General features: G+C 48.0%; 1 protein-coding gene across 1 annotated transcript in view; it reads right to left on the bottom strand.

Annotated features, from left to right (window-relative positions):
- Positions 1 to 409: 409 nt before the first annotated feature.
- Positions 410 to 24,249, bottom strand: part of CLCN1 (chloride voltage-gated channel 1) — a 37,687-nt gene continuing 13,847 nt past the window's right edge. The window contains exons 7-23 of the mRNA XM_064154828.1: positions 23,529 to 23,607; positions 22,074 to 22,199; positions 20,917 to 21,001; positions 17,836 to 17,937; positions 14,855 to 14,939; positions 14,165 to 14,314; positions 13,076 to 13,145; positions 10,527 to 10,637; positions 10,190 to 10,403; positions 9,409 to 9,542; positions 8,722 to 8,945; positions 8,488 to 8,593; positions 6,861 to 6,943; positions 6,123 to 6,161; positions 5,422 to 5,526; positions 2,849 to 2,935; positions 410 to 2,418 (exon numbers count right to left, since the gene is read on the bottom strand). Coding sequence (XP_064010898.1) covers positions 1,990 to 2,418; positions 2,849 to 2,935; positions 5,422 to 5,526; positions 6,123 to 6,161; positions 6,861 to 6,943; positions 8,488 to 8,593; positions 8,722 to 8,945; positions 9,409 to 9,542; positions 10,190 to 10,403; positions 10,527 to 10,637; positions 13,076 to 13,145; positions 14,165 to 14,314; positions 14,855 to 14,939; positions 17,836 to 17,937; positions 20,917 to 21,001; positions 22,074 to 22,199; positions 23,529 to 23,607 — 2,229 coding nt within the window. The 3' untranslated portion in view covers positions 410 to 1,989. The remainder of the gene's footprint in view (positions 2,419 to 2,848; positions 2,936 to 5,421; positions 5,527 to 6,122; positions 6,162 to 6,860; positions 6,944 to 8,487; positions 8,594 to 8,721; positions 8,946 to 9,408; positions 9,543 to 10,189; positions 10,404 to 10,526; positions 10,638 to 13,075; positions 13,146 to 14,164; positions 14,315 to 14,854; positions 14,940 to 17,835; positions 17,938 to 20,916; positions 21,002 to 22,073; positions 22,200 to 23,528; positions 23,608 to 24,249) is intronic.

Below are 24,249 nucleotides of genomic sequence, written 5' to 3'. Positions count from 1 at the left end.
GGAAGGCGACACAAAGGTAGCCTGGCAGCCAGAAATGTGCCACAGCCCTCTGCGGGAGGCAAGCAGCTGGTGTGCACGAGGGATTTGCCCTCAGCTCCCCACTGTCTTCTCCCCAAGGACAAGATGATCTTCAGAGGATTGCAGATAACTTAGGCAGGGGAAGGCTGCCCCCATGTAGCTTATAGAGTGGGATCACGTCTCAAAGCCAATAGAGAGCTGATGGGCTCTGAATGCCAGACAGCAAAAATAAATCCATCTCAGAGAGACCAGCTGGGGAGAGTTCTCTCTTCTATAAGCTTGTCACAGGCTCTCCCACCCATGACCATCATCAGAAAGGAACTGGTATAAATTCAGTCCTTGGAACTGAAGCCAGGAAGGAATTTTCCTAAGACTACTGGGTTAGAGGCAGTGATAATTTGTACTTGCTCCTGCTACAGTTTATGAAACTAAGTACCTGGTGGGGCAAAACTGGGCCCTCTAGGTTAGATAATGCCTCACTAAGAGCAGGAAAGGGGACATGGTCCAGCAGCTGGGAGAGTACCCCCAGGAACACATTTTCAGAGCCTGGATTTATTTTCTGTTGCTAATAAATGGAAACACGTTGGATATACTGTTTGGAAGTGCATTGAAGTGCCATGACACAACAAAAATATGACAGAAAGAGATGTAGAAAGGCAGAGAGAGGCTGCAGAATACAGAGATTTGGGTTTGCCTGTTTACTGAGAAAAACCTCACAAGGACAGTGAGTAGAACACAGCAGCATCTCAGGCTTGGATGCTAAGGTTTGGCATGCATGGTAAGAAATGACAAGATACCTTTTTGCAAGGTACAGATCAAGATCTGCCCCAGATTTAGACCTAGAGAGTGATGCTGCAGACAAGGCTTGGGGTCTCTGCTGTTAGCCACAGTGGAGACAAGTTGGCCAAAGTGGGAGCTGGAATTCTCAGATCTGAGGTATGCAGAAAGATGTGGGCAGCAGGCAGGGTAGAACTGCCAGGAAAGAGCAGTTTTCAGAGAGAATCCTCTTCTCAAAGTGTAGCAAATGCGGCTTCCCTCGGCTGTGTTCCTTGGCAGCCTGCCAGCACTCCCTCCTCCTTTTGCTTTCTGAGCTCTTCTATTTTAAGACTTTAACATTTTGTAAAAATTCTGAACAAGGACTGAGCGAGACAGACACAGGTATGTGAAGTGCAGGTGCCTACGTGCTGCTTTACTCCTCTTCCTCCAACACTGAACATGCCTCTTAAGCTCTTCCCATACCCTTTAAAAGTGCTGCAGATGCTGGGAAAGCCAAGAGGCTTTCCTGCCTTCCAGTGCTTTTCTTAGAGCCCTGGTAGAATTCAAGATGTGAGACAGACCAGATACTTTCCTTCCATCTGTTTCAAGGGCATGGCTCAGCTAAAGGGTAGAAGAGAAGCTCCTAACTGCACCCCCATCCAGGAAGATCCCAGAGTAGGGATTCTGCATGGGAATGTTTGGGGAGGATGCAAGATAAGAGCTAGAGAAAAGGAGCTGCAGCAACAGGGTATGCTGCAGCAGTATGCTTCTGTGCTGGAGGTCTGGCTGTGTTTACAGTGGTGCACGCAGACCAGGTGTGCCTGGAAGGGTGACACCAATGGGGAGCTGGAAGAGCTGCTCCCCCTCTGCCTTCCATGTGGCAGGTTGACCCAGAGCAGCCTGATTGCGTCCAGCAGTGTTCACATCCTGCTACAATCCCTTCTGCCATGTTCTGCAGACATGGCAGAGCCTAAGCACTATGAGCCTGTCCTTAGCCCCCTTGCAGTCTGTATTTGACTCCTGCACACCCCCATGCAGTCCAACAGCCAAAGGCTGCCCCCTGGGCAGAAGACAACCAGAAGAATGGCTGAGTCTGGAGCCCCTTCCCCTGCATCAGTCCTCTGCAGGGATCACAAGGAGCATCCAAAAGCTTCTCTTCTGAGGTGCAAACACAAGAAGGCTGGCTCAGCTGATGGACTGCTCCCTTCATGCCAGCTATAAGGGGACATCCTCATCCTCACTCAGGTCAGTGGAGTGTAGGCTTATGTCCTTCAGGATGTCCGAGATGTTTTCAGCAGCTGGCCCTGTCAGCTCCATCTCTTCCAACTCCGTATCAGTGGTGTAAGCAGAAGCCAGGACTTCCCCCTCTTCCGGGAAGTGTGAGGGCAGGGGGGCGTGCAGGCAGGCGGGCAGTGGGCTCTCTGAGGGCAGGGGGGCGTGCAGGCAGGCGGGCAGTGGGCTCTCTGTGCCCGGGTCTGCTGCCTGCGGTGCTGCCGGCAGGCCGTCGTCCTGCTGGCTCCATGGCCGCGCCTCCCGCCGGCCGCTGGCGGTGCCGACCGAGGGCCGCTGCGTGTCGCGGAAACTGGCCAGGGGCGGGCGCAGGCGGACCCCGGCACGCGTGGAGCCTTCTATAGCCTTCTGGAGCTGCGAGGAGAGAACAAGGGCAGAACAAGCGGCTGAGAGGGAGGCTGGCCTGCCCACTTCATACCCTTCGCAGGGCAGAGGGAGCACAGAGGGAGCCACAGCTGGCGCCTGCAGAGCTCTTTCCCACGGCTGGTGGGATTTGTCATCCCGCAGGAAGGAACCGACCCCACACCGCCTCGCAGCACAGTAAGAGCCACTCAGGTAAGTTCGTGACGGGGATGAACCATCTGACATCCCTGCCAGCGACACCTGCTGCCGTCCCTTGGGCTGTGTGGTTTCCAAAGGGCTGCCTCCATTCAGCACTGGGTTGTAAAGGCAGCAGCTGCAGCTCTGTATGTTACAGCCAGGTCCTCCAGCACCTCAGAGTTAGTGCAGTCACCCACCGGACATTTGCAGCCGATTAGGAGGAGATGAAAGGATCTGCACTTACCTCTTCCAAAGCCAACACTCCCCTCAGCTTCCCCATGCTGGTGACATAGGCACGGCTGAGGCCCAGCAAGGAGAACAATGTATGTGTCTGTAAGCAAAACCACAAAGGGGCATTTCAGGGGCTTGGGAAGCTGCTAAACTGATACTTGGTGTCAGAGCTGAGACTTGGGCCGCAGCAATGGCAATCAAAAGGTGTACAAGCCTGCAGTGACTGTGCTGACAAACCGCTTTGTCCCTTCCCGTTGTGTAGCTAGCTAACACCACCGCCCTCGGGTCCCTCTGCTGGGCAGCCATGGTTAGGAGTGCATCCTCAAGGTCACTCCCACCCTGCATCTGGCAGAGATTCACCTGCAGCACCCTCTCTATTTAGGCACTTATGCAGATCCCATTTCATTTAGTGTTGGCCATTAGTGTAGTCGTATGGAAAGTCACAGTATCACAGTGTCACAGTATCATCAGGGTTGGAAGAGACCTCACAGATCATCAAGTCCAACCCTTTACCACAGAGCTCAAGGCCAGACCATGGCACCAAGTGCCACGTCCAGTCCTGCCTTGAACAGCTCCAGGGACGGCGACTCCACCACCTCCCCGGGCAGCCCATTCCAGTGTCCAATGACTCTCTCAGTGAAGAACTTTCTCCTCACCTCCAGCCTAAATCTCCCCTGGCGCAGCCTGAGGCTGTGTCCTCTCGTTCTGGTGCTGGCCACCTGAGAGAAGAGAGCAACCTCCTCCTGGCCACAACCACCCCTCAGGTAGTTGTAGACAGCAATAAGGTCACCCCTGAGCCTCCTCTTCTCCAATCCCAGCTCCCTCAGCCTCTCCTCGTAGGGCTGTGCTCAAGGCCTCTCCCCAGCCTCGTTGCCCTTCTCTGGACACACTCAAGCATCTCAATGTCCCTCCTAAACTGGGGGGCCCAGAACTGAACACAGGACTCAAGGTGTGGTCTAACCAGTGCAGAGTAGAGGGGCAGAATGACCTCCCTGCTCCTGCTGACCACACCATTCCTGATGCAGGCCAGGATGCCACTGGCTCTCTTGGCCACCTGGGCACACTGCTGGCCTTCTGTTAAGGCAAGCACTTGAATAAATAACCCCTGCTTGGGTCATTTATTCAAGTGCTTGCCTTAACAGAAGATTTCTTTTCCGGTTGCAGCTTAGCCAACGCAGTGGTGACACTGAGAACAAGTCATTCCCTTTCTCTTACACAGCCTTCTCCAGAAGACACAGCACACTATCATCTTCTGTCCCCCTTCACTGTACTGCTTTTCATAGGCCAGGCTTTCTAAAACCTTCAGCATTCTCAGTGCTCATCTGTGATGCATTTCCAAGCTCTTTAAGCTGAGCTCTGGCTGAACTTCACCTGTGGCCTTACATGCTGTCATTCTTTCACAGCTGGTGTTTGCCTTTTTTCTTCCCTCCCCCCTTATCACAGGAGATACTGAATGTCATAAAGAGGAGGAAACCTCATTTGTCAGGAACAAGACATTTTATCCTAACACAGAAGAAAATCAGGCTGGTTGAATACAACTTGGTCACGGTAAGGTGAGATATTCCTGTCATTGCCAGCAGTCCCACATTTACCTCTGGCCATGTGTACCTCAGACAGTTTGATTACTCATCTCTGCACTTTTTGTGCATCCAAGTGAAGCTGACTTGTCATTTCTGAGCTTCTCATCTGCTCTTTTTTCATAATAAGGATGAAGCTTTCCCCAGCTGCAGTCTTTAGGTCTGACTTCTTGTAACCCCTATGTTCTTAAACATAATGCTAGTGGTTTTCAGATTACTTCAGGCAGCCCTTTAAAAAAACACCAAACTCATCTTAAGAATGTAGTAACCTGTTCTGAGGGATGAGATTTCACTCCTTTGCTAATTAATTTTGTGCAAGGCTGACTGCTCACATTAACTGAGCATTGATCAGAGGGTGCCCTATGCACTTTTGCATCAGTAGACTGCTTTCCCTTTCCACTGAGTGCCTGCCCAGTCCTCCTTTATTCCTGACGGAAACTGCTTGCTCTTATCCCCAGTGCTAACTCTAGAAGTTGTAGGATCCAGAAGTTGTAGGATCCAGCTTCCTCTTTCCTTGTGCTTCAGTTCAAATGAAGAACCTATGATACAGGGTGGAGGAAGTCCCTGCTCACTGCAGGAGGGTTAGACTAGATGACCCTTGGGGGTCCCTTCTAACCCAAACCACTCTGAGTTTATGATTTCAAGCATCAGACTGTACACCCTGACAGAACCCCCTGAGGAATCCATGAGTGCTCACTGCACTTCTGCATGCTGACAAGGGGGATTCTAAGTCTTAGTGCAATGCCCCCAGCATCATGGCATGCAATGCTTCTGCTCATGCAGTGACAGGGAGACCTGAGCTAGGCTGTTGCAGTAAATAGACTCCTTTTCATGTAGCTCTTCATTGTGCAGGTTCGTGCAGAAGGCTACAGGAACCTGCAGGGTTCTGTAGCTGGTGTCGGTAGTTGTAGGTGAAGACAAAGAGAAAAAACAAGCCACAGAATAGACTCACAATGGCAGACAGGGTGGAGAAATGCAGTGCATGCTTCAGAGAGACATCTGCACCCACCTTGTGCAGGGAAGTTCCCTCCACCAGCTGAAAAGGGCAAGGGTCTATGCGACAGCTGTCAAAGCACACATTCTTGCCCAGCTCCTGCTGCTCCCAGGCATCTATCTGACACAGGAAAGAAGGTGAATCACTCTTGAGGGTAATCAGCAGTGCTGCCTTGTCTACCCAAACTTGTCCCATTCTCCTGGTAATGCTTCTTCCTCTCTATGCTGATCATTCATCTCACCCATTCTATCGTGCCCCTCAGGTTTCCCATCCCTCCCTTGCCAGATGTCAAGTCCCTGTGGAAAAAGAGCAATTCTAGTGTCCCAGAGGTTTTCTGAGACATGAGATTTTTCTCCTTCCTGCTTGAAGAGGGAGTGGACATCTCAGCTTTCCTTTCTGAGTGCATCTTCCCCTTGTCATTGCTCCTCTGTGTGAAAAGTGAAGGAGCAATACAGATTTAGGTAAGGGAGGACCTATGGAGGTCTCTAGTCCAAAGCTGTGCTCACAGTGGGTCTGCCTTCAAAGCTAGATCAGTCAGAGCCTTGCTCAGCACATCTGGCAGAGCAATCTCTTCCTGGGTGACACTTGCCCACTGTGCAGCTCTAAGAATAAAATGACTTTAGCTATGGCTCTCTGTGGCAATCCCTGAGACCATCAGAAGTGTGGGCAAAAGAAGCACTCTGTTAACCTCCCTCCCCTTCTGCACTCAGTCTTACCTCTTCTGGCCTCATTGTGTCAATGACTTCCATTGGTTCCTGTAGGAGAAAACACTGTTCAGGACAGACAAGGAACCCACAGAGTGCAGAAAAGAGAAAGTAGTTTGCACAGCCTCCTCACCCCTTGCAGTCCCCACTTTACTCCAGGCAGTGTGTGACAGTGTAAGGTGTACTCCGTCCTCACTTGCAGCCACTGTGGGATGCTGGTGGAGCAATTCAGGTGCCTGGACATAGTCATCTAGTATTGCTTTAGATGCTGTCAGACACCTTACACGAGGCCTAACCACTGCCCTAGAGTGGATGAGTGTCCCATAGGCTCTGTGTAACACCCACCAACCCTGTGCAGATATGGCAGATACCCAGGAGCACCTCCCATGGCAGAAGGCAAAAGCAGTTTTCCATTTCTCTCTGGCCAAAACTGTTTGCCAAATGGAGCAGAGCTGCACTTCGTGCTCTTGTGGCTGCCCTGAGATAACGTCATTCACTGGGAAAAAGATGCCCACATTGAGTCATGATGTTGACCCTGACATCTGAGCTCAGATGGCTCTCCGTGAAGCATCATGCTCCTTTACAGCAATCACAGTCTCCTTGAAGAGCTTTCCTCACTGATGCTGTCAGAGTTCAGGACCATAAATGTGCCCACATTCTGGCCAAATAAATGGGTCTGAGTAGCAGGGACTATTTCCACTGCATTCCCCTCCCTCTGCAGAGTATTGCCAAGCTCTCTGAATCCCTAACCTGGACAGCATTCTCTGTGTCATGTGGATGGTTGTAACGGCGTAAGAGCTGCTGGATCAGTTGCCTCAGACTCCTGAAATTGCCTGGAGAATGAGAACAAACACACAGATAAGAGAGCAGAATACATGAGAGATGAAAATACAGAACTCCACACCCATCTCCTTGCCCAAGGCAGGCTGGGAAGTAACATGAGGGATGTGGTAGGAGGTGTCTGACAGGGCTGAGCTAGTCCCAATCCAACAGTCAATTTGTAAGCCACTGTCTGAAATGTGCTAGAATCAATGCCCCCATGCAGTACCTCCTCCTCCTCCAGGAGGAAACAAAGCATTACAGAGTAGCCCCTGCAGGTAGTATTTATGTGTCAGTGTCCCTGAGGAAAACCAAACGAAGGCAGCCAGGAGAGAGATCCCTAAAGCAGAAAACAGTCTGATACAGGGGGCAAACTCCTGGAACAAGAGGTTTCTGAAGCTTACAGAGAATGTGTCTGGAGGAAGAGAATGGGAAGGGGAGGCGAGAATTTGGAAGTTACTTCAAAGACAAAGCTCAGCAGCAGCCAGAGTGTGACAGGTACAAAGGCGTGAGGAGTCCAGCAGTGTAATGGTGGGAATGAAAAAGACTTCAGAGTTATTCTCCCAGGCTGCAGAATCAGGAATCAGCACAGAGGAGGAGATGGGGTTTGGTGCTGTTGTGAAGAGAACAAGGCTATGAAGGAAGATAGGTCAGATCCTCCTGGTGCAGTACTGTTTCATGTAACGTGTCTCACATCCTTCTTTGGATGGGATTTTTCTTCTGCTTTGGTGAGGCAGCTGGATGGCTGTCCCACCACTCTACTGCCTTGGAAGTAAAAGGTGGCTTTTCCTGTGCCTTAGAGGTTTAGTCACACTTAGGTGGTGTTGAGGAACCAGAATGTGCTATATGCTGTATCACATGCTAACTTTTTGGGTGCCTGAAAGCACGAGCCAGAGTTCTTTCCTTTGTATTCATTCTCAGACCTGGACTGCACCTCTATGCTTGCTCTCTCTACTTCAAGAAACATGAAGGGAGAAGGAATCCATCCTGCAGCAAATACAGAAATGAGCTCTGAGTACAGGCTTAGAAGCAAGCCTAATATAGTTTGGATCACAACCTACCACTATTTGTGCACTGTATTACTGCAGCTGAACCAAGAAGATGCATGTCCAAAAGAAGCTGGATGGTCTTGGCAATGGCTGAGCCACAGCCTAAACAACTTCAAAAACAAGCAGAGATGTTTAGCACTCAGTCTGCTTTTGCCTGGGAGATTAAACCACAGGGTGAAGGAGGCAAAAGATGAGACTCTGCCATGCAGTCTCTTCAGAAAATGCCTGAGGAGATGTTATTGCAAAGCATGAAGTGGAGAGTAAAGACAGAGAGCTGTCTGAGGGGCCAAAATGTTACCATGCTTGCTGAGGGCTCACAAACAGAAGATATTTCCAGGTCGTTTTTTGTCATGAGTGTTGAAATGCATTAGCAAAATACCTTTAGTACAGGGAAAGCAGAGACAGCTCCTTCCCTCAGCTTCTGGGAAGTGAGGACCTTGCACAGGCATGTGCACGCAGCAGTGTGCAAGCTGCCACAAGCTGCCAGGTGCATGGCTCAGGTACCATACCTTGGAGTTGCTGTGGCTCCAAAGTTTCAGGCATTTGTTTAAGAGGACTTGCCAGGCCATTGTGCTCCTCTGGATAACTAGGAGTGGGACTCAAGGGCTGAGGCAGCTGTTATAGAAAGGAGAGAAAAATCAAGACCACCTTCTGTTGTCTGTTTCTCAGCCTCTCCAAATGCCTTACTGCATTGTGTCTGTGCCCATCGTCTGTGTTGCAGTCTCTCCACTCACCTGCCTCACCTCTCCCTTCTCATCTGTATCCTCATCCTCATCAACATAAGCAAAAGATTCATGCTTCAGCTTTGGCAGAGCTGCCCACAGTCCATTGCTGTGCCCATCGTCAGCTGCCTCAGCCTTGTGCTGCATTTCTCTGGTGTGGAGCCGTCGGCGTTCTGGGCTAAGATGTTTCTGGAGGAGAGCCTGCAGCTCAGAGCGCTCCACAGACCCCAGCAGGATCATGGTCTCTGAGCAAGACAAAGCAGAGAAGCCATTAAGCCACTTGTAGGTTTTGAGTGTCCCCTGCTTCACACTCTTCTTCCCTTCAACCTCTTCAAAGTGCTTGGACTCATCATGTCTGGAGCTATACAAGAGTCACTGACCAGCTCTGCTGATAGCTGCTAACACACTGTGAGGCTGTGAGAGGTTCTCCAGCCCTCCTTAGCACCACATCAGAAGCAGGCTCTTTACTTATCCAAGATGCCTCCCTGTTATCACAGTTCAGTTCACAAACTTCCCACGCATCTCCCTTAGCTGCTGTACCTGCTTCACTGCCCAACCTCGGCTTACCTGTCTGAGCAGCTGTCAGACATGACCCAGAGCAGAGGATTTTCGTGTAGTGGGTCACTGCATGTAATCTGAAAGCCAGCTTCCATGGGTCTTACAGCTGAGCCAGTCTTCAGGAAAGAGCAGTTTCTCTACATTGCTTACCTGGCGAGTCCACCAAAGGCAAAGCCTTAGCAGTGGTGCTTTGGAGTAGAGTTTGCAAGTCTCGGTATTTACAGTTGGAGGAGACAAATTTCACATCCTGGACCATAATATCCTCAACAAAGATATTGTATTTGCTGTGAATTTATGGACAAGAAAGGGAAGAGCAAGCATATTAACTGTGTCTAGCAGATACATTCCTTCAATACATACATAAATGACCACCTCTTTAAAAAGTATTGTCAGTGCAGGTGCTTCTGGGAGAGCAACCCAGAGGACTCTGCAGCAGCTTCACCAGGTTCCCAGTACACTCCCTTACCCCTCACCATAAAATACACACACCCAGACACAGAAAGAGAGAAGGCTTAGACAGGCATGCCTGGCTACAGTCCCTAGCCTAAAGAGAGGGAGGCATGCACATAAATAACTGAATTTTGGTTTAAGCACAACATCCAAAGAAAAGGATATTCCAAACAGTTGCTGCATAAAGAAGATGGAAGTGGAACATCTGATTTCTAAAGTCTTAAACAGAAGCAATTGCCCAGAAATTAAGTAATGGTGCAGATTATTCAACCCTGTGCTCTCAGTGAGGAAAAGAAAAGGGCTTTTCTCCATTTCTGTGTATGAGCCCTAATTCCACTCCACTACTTGTTTGGTTTGGGTTTTTTACTGCATTTTTATTTCCTTTGCATTACTGCCCCCTTTTCATGACCTTGTAATCTGCCATGCTCTTATCCTCATCTGCTTTATGTCTTTGCCACTCCCCACCTTCACACGACTGTACCTTATGTGATTCCAGCCCAGGTCTGGCAGGTAAGGCAACTTCTTCACTTGGATAATGCTATCATAGAGGCTGGGCTGCAGACTCTGGGCCACCATGTTGGCAAGAATGACAGCCACCATCATGGGGAGGATGTGAGAGATCTGCCCTGTCAGCTCAAAGCAGATCACAGCAGTGGAGACAGTGTGGCTCACTGCTCCTGTCAAAGCTGCTGCACCTTTGCCAGGTAGGGTACAAAAGGAACAGGAAGAGAAGAAAACTTCCATATAGAAACAGCATGTCATGTCAGTCAGGAAAGTCATGGGGATGGGAGCAGGTGAAGAAGGACATTGAGACTCACCAATGACAGCGTAGCCCCCAGGTAAGATCTGATAAAGGATTCCATCAAAGAGGATCCCATCGGGAAAAAGCGATGCCATCATTTCCCCAATGAGGCGCCCGAATGCAGCACCTGCAGACACCACTGGCATGAAGGGCCTGCCACCCAGGAACAGCATCAGCACTCACACTGAATGGCACTGGGGACTAACCAGGAGTTCTCTGTCACAAAACAGAGGAGCTAGGCCCCCCGAGAGGAAGAAGAGGTGCTAGGGGAGGTCAGTGCCACTGAGCCCTCAGTGTCCCCTGAGGTGTGGTGGGCACAGCAGTGTTTGTGATCAAGAGTACTGCAACGTCAGCCCAGCTCTCAGCTGATGTACAGGCTTAACCCACCTGGGGGAGTGATCTTGAACCTGACTCCAAGTGATCTTGACCCCTCCTCAGGGCTGAGTCTGAACACTACCAGGTTAGTCCACTCCCCCTTCCTCTCTGAGATCCATAAAAGCAGGAGGACTTCTGTTCTCGCTCTCTCCCCTGCCTTCCTGCTCAGGAGAAATCACCAGTCCTGTTTCCTGCTGCTCTTTGTCTTACCATGTGGCCATCATCACCACGGGGCAGACAAAACCCATTGCCATCAAATCTGGTTGTACAGTTACCTGTTTTGTATCTTGTTTCCTCTTCCCTATACCTTTGTAACTTCCCTACCTCCTATACCTTTTATTTACTTTAAACTTTTCTTCTTTTAACTTCCAAACCAGAAGCTAACTTGTTAACTTTTCTTCTTTTAACTTCCAAACCAGAAGCTAACTTGTTAACTTTTCTTCTTTTAACTTCCAAACCAGAAGCTAACTTGTTAACTTTTCTTCTTTTAACTTCCAAATGAGAAGCTAACTTGTTAACTTTTCTTCTTTTAACTTCCAAACCAGAAGCTAACTTGTTAACTTTTCTTCTTTTTACTTCCAAATCAGAAGCTAACTTGTTAACTTTTCTTCTTTTAACTTCCAAACCAGAAGCTAACTTGTTAACTTTTCTTCTTTTAACTTCCAAACCAGAAGCTAACTTGTTAACTTTTCTTCTTTTAACTTCCAAACCAGAAGCTAACTTGTTAACTTTTCTTCTTTTAACTTCCAAACCAGAAGCTAACTTGTTAACTTTTCTTCTTTTAACTTCCAAACCAGAAGCTAACTTGTTAACTTTTCTTCTTTTAACTTCCAAATTAGCTCTCCAGCTAATTCCTTTTCTTTTGGGAAAGAGGGGGGAAGAGAGAAGGGCATCCTATAAATTGTCACTGGTTCTATCAACTGTATTTGAGTCTCTGGGAAATTTAAATTAGAACCCAGACAGCTGAGGCCCTTCATGCTCATCCTGTGGATGGCCAAGCACTAAAATCACAGCTCACAGAAGATTTTAGGTGGGGAGAGACTTTTGAAGGCCTTTTTCTGACCCTTGCCCACAACAGGGCTAACTTCAAAGTGAGATCAAGTTACCCAGAGCATTGCCCAGACACATTTCAGACATGCACAAGGCTGGAGACCCTCCAGCCCTTCTGGGCACCTGAACCAAGAAAAGAAATGTTTGCTTGTGACCCAGCAGAATTTCCTGGGTTGCAGCTTGTGCCTTTACCTCCTATTTACTAAGTGTCTCTAAGAGGAGTCTTCATATCCTTTCCATCCCCTGCTCACAGGGCAGTGAAGGTCACAGTTAGACCCCCTCCCAGCCTTCTCTTCTGCAGGCTCAACAAGCCCAACTTCTTCAGGCTCTCCTTATCTATTTCGTGCTCTGGCTCCCCAGCAGTGTCAATGACCCCTGTTGGCCTCATTGCACTTTGTCAAAATCTCTTGTATTGATGGACACAAGATGGCACAGCACTGCAGAACTATGAACAAAGTGCTGAGTGAGGAGAAGCTCTTCACCTTGCTGGCTGGGCTTTCCCTACAACCTTCTCTGTGGTTAGCCTTCATCACGGCAAGGGCCTGCTACTTTCTCACGCTCAATTGCTGCCTGCCAGAACCCAGAGGTCTTCAGCAGTTCCTTTAAGAGCTGTGGGTACTTAATGCTGAACTTGATGAGCCTCTAATACAGCCTCTCTTTCTTAACATTAGCATCATACTCCTTTAGTTTGTTGGTGTTGCAATTATAGCCATTGAAGCCCTACTAAACTTCCAGGTTAGCAGGTTTCAGTCAGAAGCACTGAGCACGTGGTGGGTTGCACTGCAGGTACTAGTTCTGACCTTACCTCCTCTAGCTGGCCTGCAGAGGTGAAAGGAGCAAACACTCCTAGAAGTAGGACAAAGGTTTCTCTGCAGCTGATGTAGAGATACTAGAAGGCTGTGGCTCAGGTGCCTTACCACAGTGTGGCTTTCCTTCTCTAAAAGGAAAGGGATTTCCTCCTCAGCACTTGGAGTCAGGGGGTGGGCAAATGACAGAAGCAGAGACTCAGAGGCTGGCACACGGAGTGTTAACCCAGCTTGTCAGAGACAGCACCCAGAAGAAACCTTCTGGACACGCAGTGTCTCCCTTAGCCTTTCCACCTGTCAGACCCATAGGCTGCAGCACTAAATTGAAACTCACCGATAACAAAAACAGGCATGAAGCCTCCACAGGGGATAGGCATCGTGGTAGCAATGGCAGACACGAAGAACTAGAACAGAGGCAGAGGGTGTGGTTGTTACTGAGCAGCAACACAATTTCCTGCAGTCCCAAATCTACAGCCCAGCCTGTCAGTCCATGAGGAGATGTTGGGAGGGATCTGGCTGTTCAGTCAGAAAGTGACTGTGGAGTGTGAAGGGGAGCTGGAAGAGCTCTGGCAACACACAAACACTGAAAGAGAGGGTCTCTAGGTGACTGCTGTGGTGGCAGAAAAGATGAACCACCAAGGGATGAAAAAGAGAACTCCTTTGCCTTGGACCTCAGGAATTGAGATTTCTTACTGCTCCAAACATCTCAAACAACAAAGCTATCAAAATTTCACAGACTTGGAAAGATTTAGGTGCAAAGCAAACTCTGGAGGTCTCTCCCCCAAATCCCTGCTCCCAGAAGGGCTAATTGTCCAAACTAAAGAGACCAATTTCTACAGACCATGTTAGCTCAGAACATTTAATCTGCTGTTGCTTTCAGAGTAGAGAGTTAAACTGTTTTCAGCTACGTTTCTCCACCGAAGTATGGTACTACTGACAAATCCTGGAGCCTCAAACAGCTGCAGATTGTGCTTGTGTATTTTTATTGCCTCCTATCTGTAGCCATGACTATCAAGTAGACTATAGCAGGCTTTATTTAGTGCAAATATATATGGTCTGAGAGCTTTTAACCAAATCATTTACCTATTCTGGAGCCTGAGAAATCTTTCTTGATGTAGCCTTCCTTATCACCTACTACACAGTGGGTACCAAAGGCCATTCAGCAGAGTGCATGAGGCATATGACTTAGGGAGCAGTAAAGGAGGTCACTGTATTAAGGCTAGGAAACTATTCCACAAGAAAATGTGGTGATCTCACAGTCAAGATGGGCATAGATCACACAGAACTATATATGAGCCCACTGCAGTTGCAGTGCTTCATTCAATACCCAGCAGCAACTCATGGGCAGTTCACAAAGTGTTTTAGAAAGGATCAAGAACATTGACAATGGGTAGAGAAGGGTTATGGTGAGAATGTCTCCTACCTTCACAAGGAAGAAGAGCAGGATGACAACGAAGACACTGACTTTAGGATGGATCCAGGCAGCAGATTTCCCCAGGATCTTAGTGTCCCCTGTGTATTTTGCCCAGGTATAGTTATCAAAGAGAGTGCTGATGGCTTCCCGTGGCATCAACTAAATGGCAAAAAAGCAGGCCTGAGCCATGAGCTAAGAGGGGGTAAATCCCATATGAACGATTATCGTCCTTCACAGAGAGCTCAGCTGTCAGCAAGGCCACCTTCCCCATCAGAATTCATATAAAGGGGAGATGGAAGGAGAGGGGGAGGTACACAGTGCACAAACTGGAACACACTGGGTGAGGGGTCTGTATTTACAGTGATGTGTTGGCCTCTGCTCCAAGAAAGCAGAGCAGATTTTTACTTCAGTACTTCACTTTCTCTCTTTAGGAAGAGAGATGGGACTTTACCTGAGCTACTGAAAGGAAAATTACTTTTACACACAGTGTTATGCCTTCCTTATTACTTGTTTAGGAGAGCAGACCCTTTTCAAGCTTCCTATGAAGGAGATGATGGTCTCATGGGTCACAGAATACAGCCTGCCCTCAATCCGAAATCCTCCCATACCTTTCATCCACTTCCCGTCACATCAAGTTACTGGGGCACAGGATAAGGCAAAGCTGTTCCACAGAACGGCAAATACACATCCAGCTCTCACCTCTCCTGCCATGAACTGCCCGAATCCAGGAGGAAAGGTCAGACTCGCTATAAGGAAGGTTATAACTCCAGGGTAAATGAGACGGCTGGAAAGAGAAATAAGGACATTAAGGCATAACCTCACATTGCCCTGTTACAAAACTGTCACTTCAGGACTATCAATGCAATTGCTTGAGAGCTCTCCTCCAGTGGTCCTGGTTATGCTGGTCTTGCTTCTTCATCCCCCATGCAATGGATTCCATCCCAGGGGGTTTCATATCTTTCTGCATGCATTCTTAGGAGAAAACTGCTTTTCTGTCATCACAGTTTTAGGGAAGCTGTCTTTGGTGGCCAGCTGGCCTAGCTGTACTGGGCTAGTAGGGCACAGCTGGGCAGATGGCTGAAGCCATCTGCATTTTCCTGCTCCTGTGTTTCTGGATTCACTATGGCAATTCATGGGCACTTAAGACAACAGGAGTCTAAGTTGCCTTCATGTGCTGGACTCCTGAAGGGAGGTTGTAGCCATGTGGGGTTGGTCTCTTCTCCCAAGCAACCAGCAATAGAACAAGGGGACACAGTCTCAAGTTGTGCCAGGGGAAGTATAGGCTGGATGTTAGGAGGAAGTTCTTGCCAGAGAGAGTGATTGGCATCGGAATGGGCTGCCCAAGGAGGTGGTGGAGTCACTGTCCCTGGAGGTGTTGAAGAAAAGACTGGATGAGGCACTTAGTGCCATGGTCTAGTTGACTGGATAGGGATAGGTGATAGGTTGGAGTGGATGACCTTGGAGGTCTCTCCCAACCTGGTTGATTCTATGATTCTAATCCTGCCAGGTCTACAGGGACAAGGTACTGTGTTCTCTACAGGAATTTCTAGCTGAGATGCTTGGTATTTAGGAAGACAAAACATAATCTTTAATTTTTTCAATCTAAGGACCTACAAAATCATGAGGAATTAATCATGAGCTTAAAGCAAATGTACAGTTTTCAGGCTTTATTCCACTTCTCTATTGATTTTGTTTGATGGCTCTGCTGATGCTTGTGGGTAATGCTGCATAAGGAAGAATGACATTTTTTTTCTTTCACAGAGTATATTAAATCAGTCTGAACTACTCTTTAGCTAGTAGTTTTCTTCTGCTCGGATTTGCAGCTTGCTAAGGAATATAGGACCCCCACACCTCTCAAAAAACTCAGACCTTCAAACTTTTGTAAAGAGACTGAAGACTCTTCAGTGAGCTCTGCTCACTTGCTCCCTGGGATAGGTCAAGAAGCAATGGATGGAAGATGCAGCACAGGAGGTTCCACCTCATCACAAAGGGGAACTTCTTTACTGTAAGGGTCACAGAGCACTGGAACAGGCTGCCCGGAAAGGTTGTGAAGTCTCCTTCTCTGGAGACTTTCAAGGCCTGTCTGGATGTGTTCCTCAGTGACCTGAGCTAGATTGTATGGTTCTGCTCTGGCAGGGGGGTTGGACTCGATGATCAATTTGGGCCCTTTTCAACCCCTGACATCCTGTGACCTCCTCTCAGCCTTCTCTTCTCCAGCCTAAGCCGGTCCCCACAACCCTCACCTTCCCAGACACAGGGAAGTTAACCTCATGGCAAGTTAATGGCTGTCAACCACCAAGCCCATCCTTCATCCTTCTGACTTCTACTGCTGCCTGCAACCCACCATGACCCTGCCTTGAGAGCAGGCTTTGACAGAGGCCAGTGATGAATTATTCATCCTGGCAGAAGACTGAAGGCTTTACAATTTGCCACCTTTTATTCTTCAGGTTACAATTTTGGAAGCTATAACTTCATAGAAGGGAAGAGGGGGGGAAGTATCTTCAAGTGCCCTGTACAAAATTATTTGCTAAGGTTTATCATATTTTGCATTTCCCCTCCAAGCTGCAGTTCTCCCCCACTGATTTCAGTGTTTTGGTTTGCAGATCTGCAGTAACTGCAGCATGTCCATCAGGGGCTGGCTTACATTTTGTTTGATCTTTAAACAAATCATTAGATTTTAAAGACATGGTTGTGCTACATAAGTTCATAGAATTTATAGATTCATGGAATGGTTTAGGTTGGAAGGGACCTTAAAGATCATCAAGTTGCAACCCTCTGCCATGGGCAAGGACACCTTAGAACCACAGAATCACAGAATCAACCAGGTTGGAAGAGACCTCCAAGATCATCCAGTCCAACCTAGCACCCAGCCCTATCCAGTCAACTTCTGCTAGACCAGGTTGCTGAAGTCTGGCCTTGAACACCTCCAAGGAAGGAGCATCCACAACCTCCCTGGGCAACCTGTTCCAGTGTCTTACAATCCTCATCATAAAGAATTCCTTCCTGATCCCTAGTCTAAATCTGCCCTCCTTAAGCTTCAATCCATTCCCCCTCATTCTGTCACTACAAGCCCATGTAAAAGGTCTCTTCCCAGCAATATGATAGCTCACTTCAGCTACTGGAAGGCTGCTCTAGGGTCTCCCTTAGAGTCTTGTCTTTCTCCAGGCTGAACAGCCCCAACTCTTTCAGCCTGTCCTCATAGGGAAGGTTCTCCAGCCCTCTGATCATCTTCATGGTCTCCTCTGGACCCACTCCAGCAGCTTCATGCCTCTCTTATGCTGGGGGCAACTTCAGTTGTATTTGATAAAATCTAACTGATGCCAAATTATTTTTTATCCATTCTAAACAAATAACCAGAAGCACAATGATCTTAACAAGCACAATCACAGGGTTTCCAGTTTAAAATATTTTCTTTCCTATCTATAGTCTCTCTTTTCCTCTTTGCTGCATATTACAGAACCTCCCTTTCAAATCAAGAAGCTGTGTGAGATTATTGAGGCAGATGCAGACTGATGAAAATCCAGCACAGAGCAAACTCTTTTGACATTTACAGAGACATTTCTGGTACATTTACTGTCTTAACACTTGAAACTGCTCTACTAGCTTCTAGGAAGCATTTGTTAGGAAAAGCAGGGTATACAAATCTGGTCCCTCCAGAAAGTATCTTCCAAGGCACTCACTGTTTGGTGAGGAACTGGCTGAGCGCTGCGTGACGGCGGATGCAGAGAACCACCTGGCGATTGAAATAAACAAAAAACGCTCCAAGCAATCCAGAACAAATCCTGAAGTGGAGATAAGGAAACAAAATCATGCCAAACAGTAGATGATACACAACCCATCAGGCAATACATTGAGTTTAAGTGGTTTTCATTTTCAGCTGTTTATGAAGCCTTTCAAACGTCCCCTGGAGGATTACTCCTACAGCAACTCACCTGCAGAGGTTGACTGCCTGAAAAAAGGGGAAAGGTTATTTTGCAGCTCTTTGTCATACACACTAAAGCCATTTTACCAGCTACATTTTCTCTTGCTCAGAGGGAGAAATCTCATCTAAAAACCAATCTCCTAAAAAGAAGTGACAGATCTCACTGGGGGCTGGTGAAGAGCAACTAAGCAAAGAGTGGTATTGTCAGAAGTTAGACATCAGGGTGGAAGAAGAGACAGTAAAAATGAAGTGAGTTTGACTCTGATTCAGCCACAACCCCAAGCAGCGCTACAGGCTGGGGACAGAGTGGCTGGAGAGCAGCCAGGAAGAAAGGGACCTGGGGGTACTGGTAGATAGTAACTGAACATGAGCCAGCAGTGTGCCCAGGTAGCCAAGAGAGCCAATGGCATCCTGGCCTGTATCAGGAATACTGTGGCCAGTAGGATGAGGGAGGTTACTCTTCCCCTGTACTCAACACTGGTCGGGCCACACCTGGAGTGCTGTGTCCAGTTCTGGGCTCCTCAGTTCAAGAGAGAAGTTCAGATAATGGAATATGTCCAGAGAAGGGCAACGAAGCAGGTGAGGGACCTGGAACACAGCCCTATGAGGAGAGGCTGAGGGAGCTGGGGTTGTTTAGCCTGGAGAAGAGGAGGCTCAGGGCAGACCTCATTGCTGTCTACAACTACCTGAAGGGAGGTTGGAGCCAGGTGGTCTCTTCTCCCAGGCAACCAGCAACAGAACAAGGGGACACAGTCTCAAGTTGTGCCAGGGGAAGTACAGGCTGGATGTTAGGAGGAAGTTCTTCACAGAGAGAGTGATTGGAATGGGCTGCCCAGGGAGGTGGTGGAGTCACTGTCCCTGGAGGTGTTCAGGAAAAGACTGGATGGAGTACTTAGTCCATGGTCTGGTTGACTGAATAGGGCTGGGTTCTAGGTTGGACTGGATGATCTTGGAGGTCTCTTCCAACCTGGTTGATTCTATGATTCTCTAATAATGCACCTCTGTGAAATATAGATCTTGTAATCGCAACTCCTGGCAGGAGTGTGGCCACCAGGGCAACGGAGGGGATTCTGACACTTTGCTCTGCTGAGACCCCACCTCAAATATTGCATCCAGTTCTGGTGTCCACAGCATAAGAAGGACACAGAGCTGTTGGATTGAGCCCAGAGGAGGGCCACCAAGATGATCCAAGGGCTGGAGCTCTTGTGATACGAGGATAGTCTGAGGGAGCTGGAATTGTTCAGCCTAGAGAAGGAAAGACTCTGGGGGTCCTTAGAGCTTCCTTCCAATACCTGAAGGGATCCTACAGGAAAGCTGGAGAGGGACTTTTCATAAGAGTGACTAGAGACAGGACAGGGGGGAATGATATGAAGCTGAGTGAGAACAGGATTAGACTGGATCTTTGGAAGAACTTCTTCTATATGAGGGTGGTGAGACTCTGGAACAGATTGCTCAGGGAGGCTGTGGATGCCTCCTCCCTGAGGGTTTTTAAGGCCAGGTCGGATGAGGCCTTGAGCATCTGAGTCTGGTTGAGAGGCATTCCTGCACATGCTGGGGAGGCTGGAGTAGGTGATCTCTGAGGTGCCTTCCAACCTCATCCATTCTGGGATTCTAGGACTATTACTAAAGCAAGCTATGTCATTTCTATCACCCTAATCACAAAGGCCTCATATGGAAATGGCCTCAAGTTGCATCAGGGCAGGTTTAGGTTGGCTATTAGAAGATATGTCTTGACCAAGATGGTTTTCAAACAGAGGTTTGGGGAGGGAGCTGTTTGAATCCCCATGCCTGGAGGTGTTTAAAAGTGGCAGAGCTGCAGCGCTGAGGGATGTGGTTTAGCACCAGACTTGATAGAGAATGATTGGACTAAATAATCTTAAAGAGCTTTTCCAAACGAAATGATTCTGTGGTTCTATGAAAGGGAATAAAGAGTTTCATAATCACAGGCTCACAGGATGTTAGGGGTTGGAAGGGACCCAAGGAGATCATTGAGTCCAACCCCCCTGCCAGAGCAGGACAATCCTATCTAACACAGATCACAGAGGAACACATCCAGACAGGCCTTGAAACGTTCCATAGAAGCAGACCCCACAACCTCTCTGGGGAGCCTGTTCCAGTGCTCTGTGACCTTTACAGTAAAGAAGTTCCCCCTTGTGTTGAGGTGGAACCTCTTTTGCTGCAACTTAAACCCATTGCTCCTTGTCCTGTCCCAGGGAGCAAGTGAGCAGAGCTTGTCCCCCCCATTCCTGGCCAGCCCTCAGATATTGATAAACATTTATTATTTATAATCACTTGATATTTATAATCATTCTATGATTCTATCGAATTCCCTCTCAGTCTTCTCTTCTCCAGACTAAACAGCCCCAGGTCCCTCAGCCTCTCCTCATAAACCATGCCCTCCAGTCCTCTAATCATCCTCGTAGCCCTCCACTGGACCCTCTCCAGCAGATCCCTGTCCTTCCTAAACTGGGGAGCCCCAAACTGAACACAGTATTCAAGATGAGGTCTCAGCAGGGCAGAGTAGAAGGGGAGGAGAACCTCCCTGGATCTGCTGGACACACTCCTCCTAATACAGCCCAGGATCCTATTGGCCTGCTTGGCCACAAGGGCACATTGCTGTGCCATGGTTAACTTGTTATCCAATACCCCCATTTCCTTCCTTGGCTGGTGTGCTCCAGGGACACCGTTTCCAAACATGGAATCCCACCAAGCAGAGGCCTTACTCGTGGCAATCACAATGTCTAAAAGAAATTGTATGTAGCTATTCTGCAAAACAATTCCTAACAGAGCTCAGCTGATAACTCTTGCAGAGCAAAAAGCCGTCTTCCTGGCAACTTACCCTATTATAGCAAAGGCTGGCAGCTCCTGCAGATCAAAGGGGAAATCCATGCGAAAGTTTGTCCTGAAGAGGGCTGTGATGGTATCTGTGAGAGAAGAAAGAGGTAGAGGAGTATAGAGGACAATGAGGTAAGAAGTTAAATGCCATAAAACCTAGGGGAAGGAACAGAGGAACTAGTTTATATGTTCTCCTGTGTGGTTTCATAACCTTCTATGCAGTATCAGACTGGCTCTGTTTTAGCAGTGACTGTTTTGGAGCACTTGAACCCCAAGCATTCCAGGTGGTACAGGAGGGTGTGTATAAGCCCTTAGTTACAATCTCAGATTAAAAGGGGTTCTTTTCTTCTACTATCCATTCTCTTCCCATTACACTGACTCTGAAAGAACTCTCTTTGCCAAGGCAGTGCTCACCTATCTATCTATTGAGGGCTGGAGCTCCTCTCTTATGAGGACAGACTGAAAGAGTTGGGGCTGTTCAGTCTGGAGAAGAGGAGGCTCCAAGGTGACCTTATTGTGGCCTTCCAGTATCTGAAGTGGGCTACCAAAAAGCTGGGGAGGGACTTTTTAGGCTATCAGGCAGTGACAGGACTAGGGGGAATGGAGCAAAGCTGGAGGTTAGGGAGATTCAGACTAGACATGAGGAGAAGTTCTTCAGCGTGAAAGTGGTAAGAGCCTGGAATGGGTTGCCCAGGGAAGTGGTTGAGGTCCCATCCCTGGAGGTGTTTAAGGCCAGGCTGGATGAGGCTGTGGGCAGCCTGCTCTAGGATAGGATGTCCCTGGCCACGGCAGGAGGGGTTGGAACTGGATGATCTTTGTGGTCCCTTCCAACCCTAACCGATTCTATGATTCTATCTGGAGCAGCTGTGACATGCACAGCCTTCTAGAGACAAAACTCAGATCATCTCTGAAGTTATCTCTGCAAAAGTTTTTTTGACTGATGCCAAAGGAAAGAAAGTCATAGAAAGCAGAGGTGGGAAAGATCAGCTAAACCCCAGGTGTTCCAGTCCTCTGATCATCTTTGTGGCCTCCTCTGGACCCACTCCAGCAGCTCCATGTCCCTCTAATGCTGAGGGCATCAGAACTGGACATCATGATGGAAAATCATAAATTAACAGAGCAACTTTTGTACAAAGACAGTGGGAATAGCTCTTAGCTTACCTGCATCTTTGTTCCAAACTGCAAGGACTCGGAAAACGAAAGCACTAAAGGTAGCTGCAAAGAAACCTCTCCAGTAATTGCGGACAGCGAAGTAAGTGGACGTGACCTCGATGCTGAAAAGGACCCCTGGAGAATGTTGGAAAGTAAGCAAAGTTACAATCAGAAGTGCAGTGTTAGAAGCATGAGAAAGGCTTCTAAATAGTTTTCTAGAGCAGTGGTCTCCACACTACTTTGACTGTGCAGCTCTACCATGACAGAAACCTCAAGCACACTCCTGGGTGTGTGTATATTTATTTCAAAACCAGGTGCCTGGATTACTGCACTCATGGGTTATGCACAACATAGAACATACACAAACCCCAGGAAAAAAAAAGGATGAGATTAAGATGAAATAATGAATTTTTGTTTTATTAAAGTAACAGATTTTTTTTTTCTGTTGTGTCCTCACTAAAAATAATTATAAGCTTCTTTAATTCTGATGCTCTTGGGTTAACGCTGTGATGCACTGACTCAGAGGTCTGCTGCTATGTTCAGTTTATTTTGGTCTTAATGGCTGTCACAGCTGGAAAAGAGTCCTCACAAAGCTAGACAAAGTCAAGGACAAGAAATGCACTGCTGGCTGTGCTGCCTGCACCAAGACACTGATTTTTCACTCATGTGAAATCACAGAATCACGAAGGCTGGAGAAAACCTCTAAGCTCATCAAGTCCAACTCTAACCCAACTACCATGGCTGCTAAACCATATCCTGAAGCACCACAGCTACAGCAGATGTAAAGCCATAGTTAAAACACCCTTTAATAACTCTGAGGGGTTTTTGGCCAGTCTGGTCTCTGCACAACACACTGTGGCTGCCTAGGAGCAGAAGTCTCAGCTCTGCTGTTTTCTTGTCATTCATCTGTTAGTGTCATCTTCAACTAAAAGCCTCCTCACAGCAATCTTTTGATTTGTCCCTTTTGTGAGGGTTAGTTTAGACAATACTAGCTGATAAAATCCCCAAATCCACTGGGTCTGGCACAGTGCAATACGCTGAAAGCAAGCAAATGAGTGAGGGCACCACTGCCAACCCTCTGTGTTGGGAACAACTCCACAGAGAGGAGACCTCCTGCCATGTATGTGACACGGGGCCAACTGGCACATGGCCCAGGTGAGGGCACCACTGCCAGTACAGATTCTGAATATTACTAAAGTTTGATTGATTTATTTATTTCTAGATTAAAAAAAAACAAATCAGAAATCCATGATTTCCTTCTGACATCCCCCACCCTGTGCACACTGCAATCTGAAGACCACTGCTCTAGAGAGCCTTCTGCCCTCGCCTCCCCAGAGCTGCCAACGCAGAAGATGCTGTCAGACATGCTGAGTAGTGCCAAAAAAGGAATGGGGGAGATGAGAAGAGGACTATGCAGGAGAGCATTTAGGTACCTGAGACAAAGGAAACAGAACAGCCACTTGCCTCCAAGTGGTGTCCCAAAGCAGCAGCCGACCCCCACAGCGCAACCCACGGTCAGGACATCTGTGTAATAGTATGGCTGCTACTGGTGAGAGAGACAAAGAGAGACAGACAGAACAGAAAGGCAAGAATGCAGAGAGTGACTAACAGGATTGGCAGGTATGGCCACATGCTGTCACCCAGCTTTGTCACCAGTCTACAGTAATAGCTACATTTTTCTTACTTCTCTCTTCTGGATGGTTTCAAATTATCCAACAGACAAGACCTGGTGCAAGACAGGCACACACCTGGAACCACATCCTGAAGACATGGAGAAGACAGCATCTCATCTTTCACTGAAACATGCACATCTCTGTCACTGCAGAAGAGGTGCCTTGTGGAAGGTGCATAAGTATGCTTCACTCCTCTTTTACTTACACAGGGGATCTCAGGGTGCATGTGCCAGAGAGCGCCTCACAAAAGCCACCCTGTGAGTCTGTGTGCATGAAGCACATGCACATCCAGAATCAAGAGTGGAAAGATGCTGAAAATGTCTCCTCAGGTAGGCAAGTAACAGATCACCTGGTGAAGCACTGAGCTGTCCCGGTGAAAACAGTCATGGTAATAAAGGGGAATAGGAGGTACAAAATGTAGAGTCTCTCCTGAGTCAGCTTTGGAAGGTACAGAGATCTTGAAAGGGAGAACATGCTCTTCCACCCCTTCTCCAATATTTGTCCCTCAAATG

The sequence above is a fragment of the Pogoniulus pusillus genome, chromosome 15, assembly GCF_015220805.1.
Source record: "Pogoniulus pusillus isolate bPogPus1 chromosome 15, bPogPus1.pri, whole genome shotgun sequence".
In the NCBI taxonomy this organism is placed as follows: domain Eukaryota; kingdom Metazoa; phylum Chordata; class Aves; order Piciformes; family Lybiidae; genus Pogoniulus; species Pogoniulus pusillus.
This window is presented reverse-complemented; position numbering and strand designations above follow the sequence as displayed.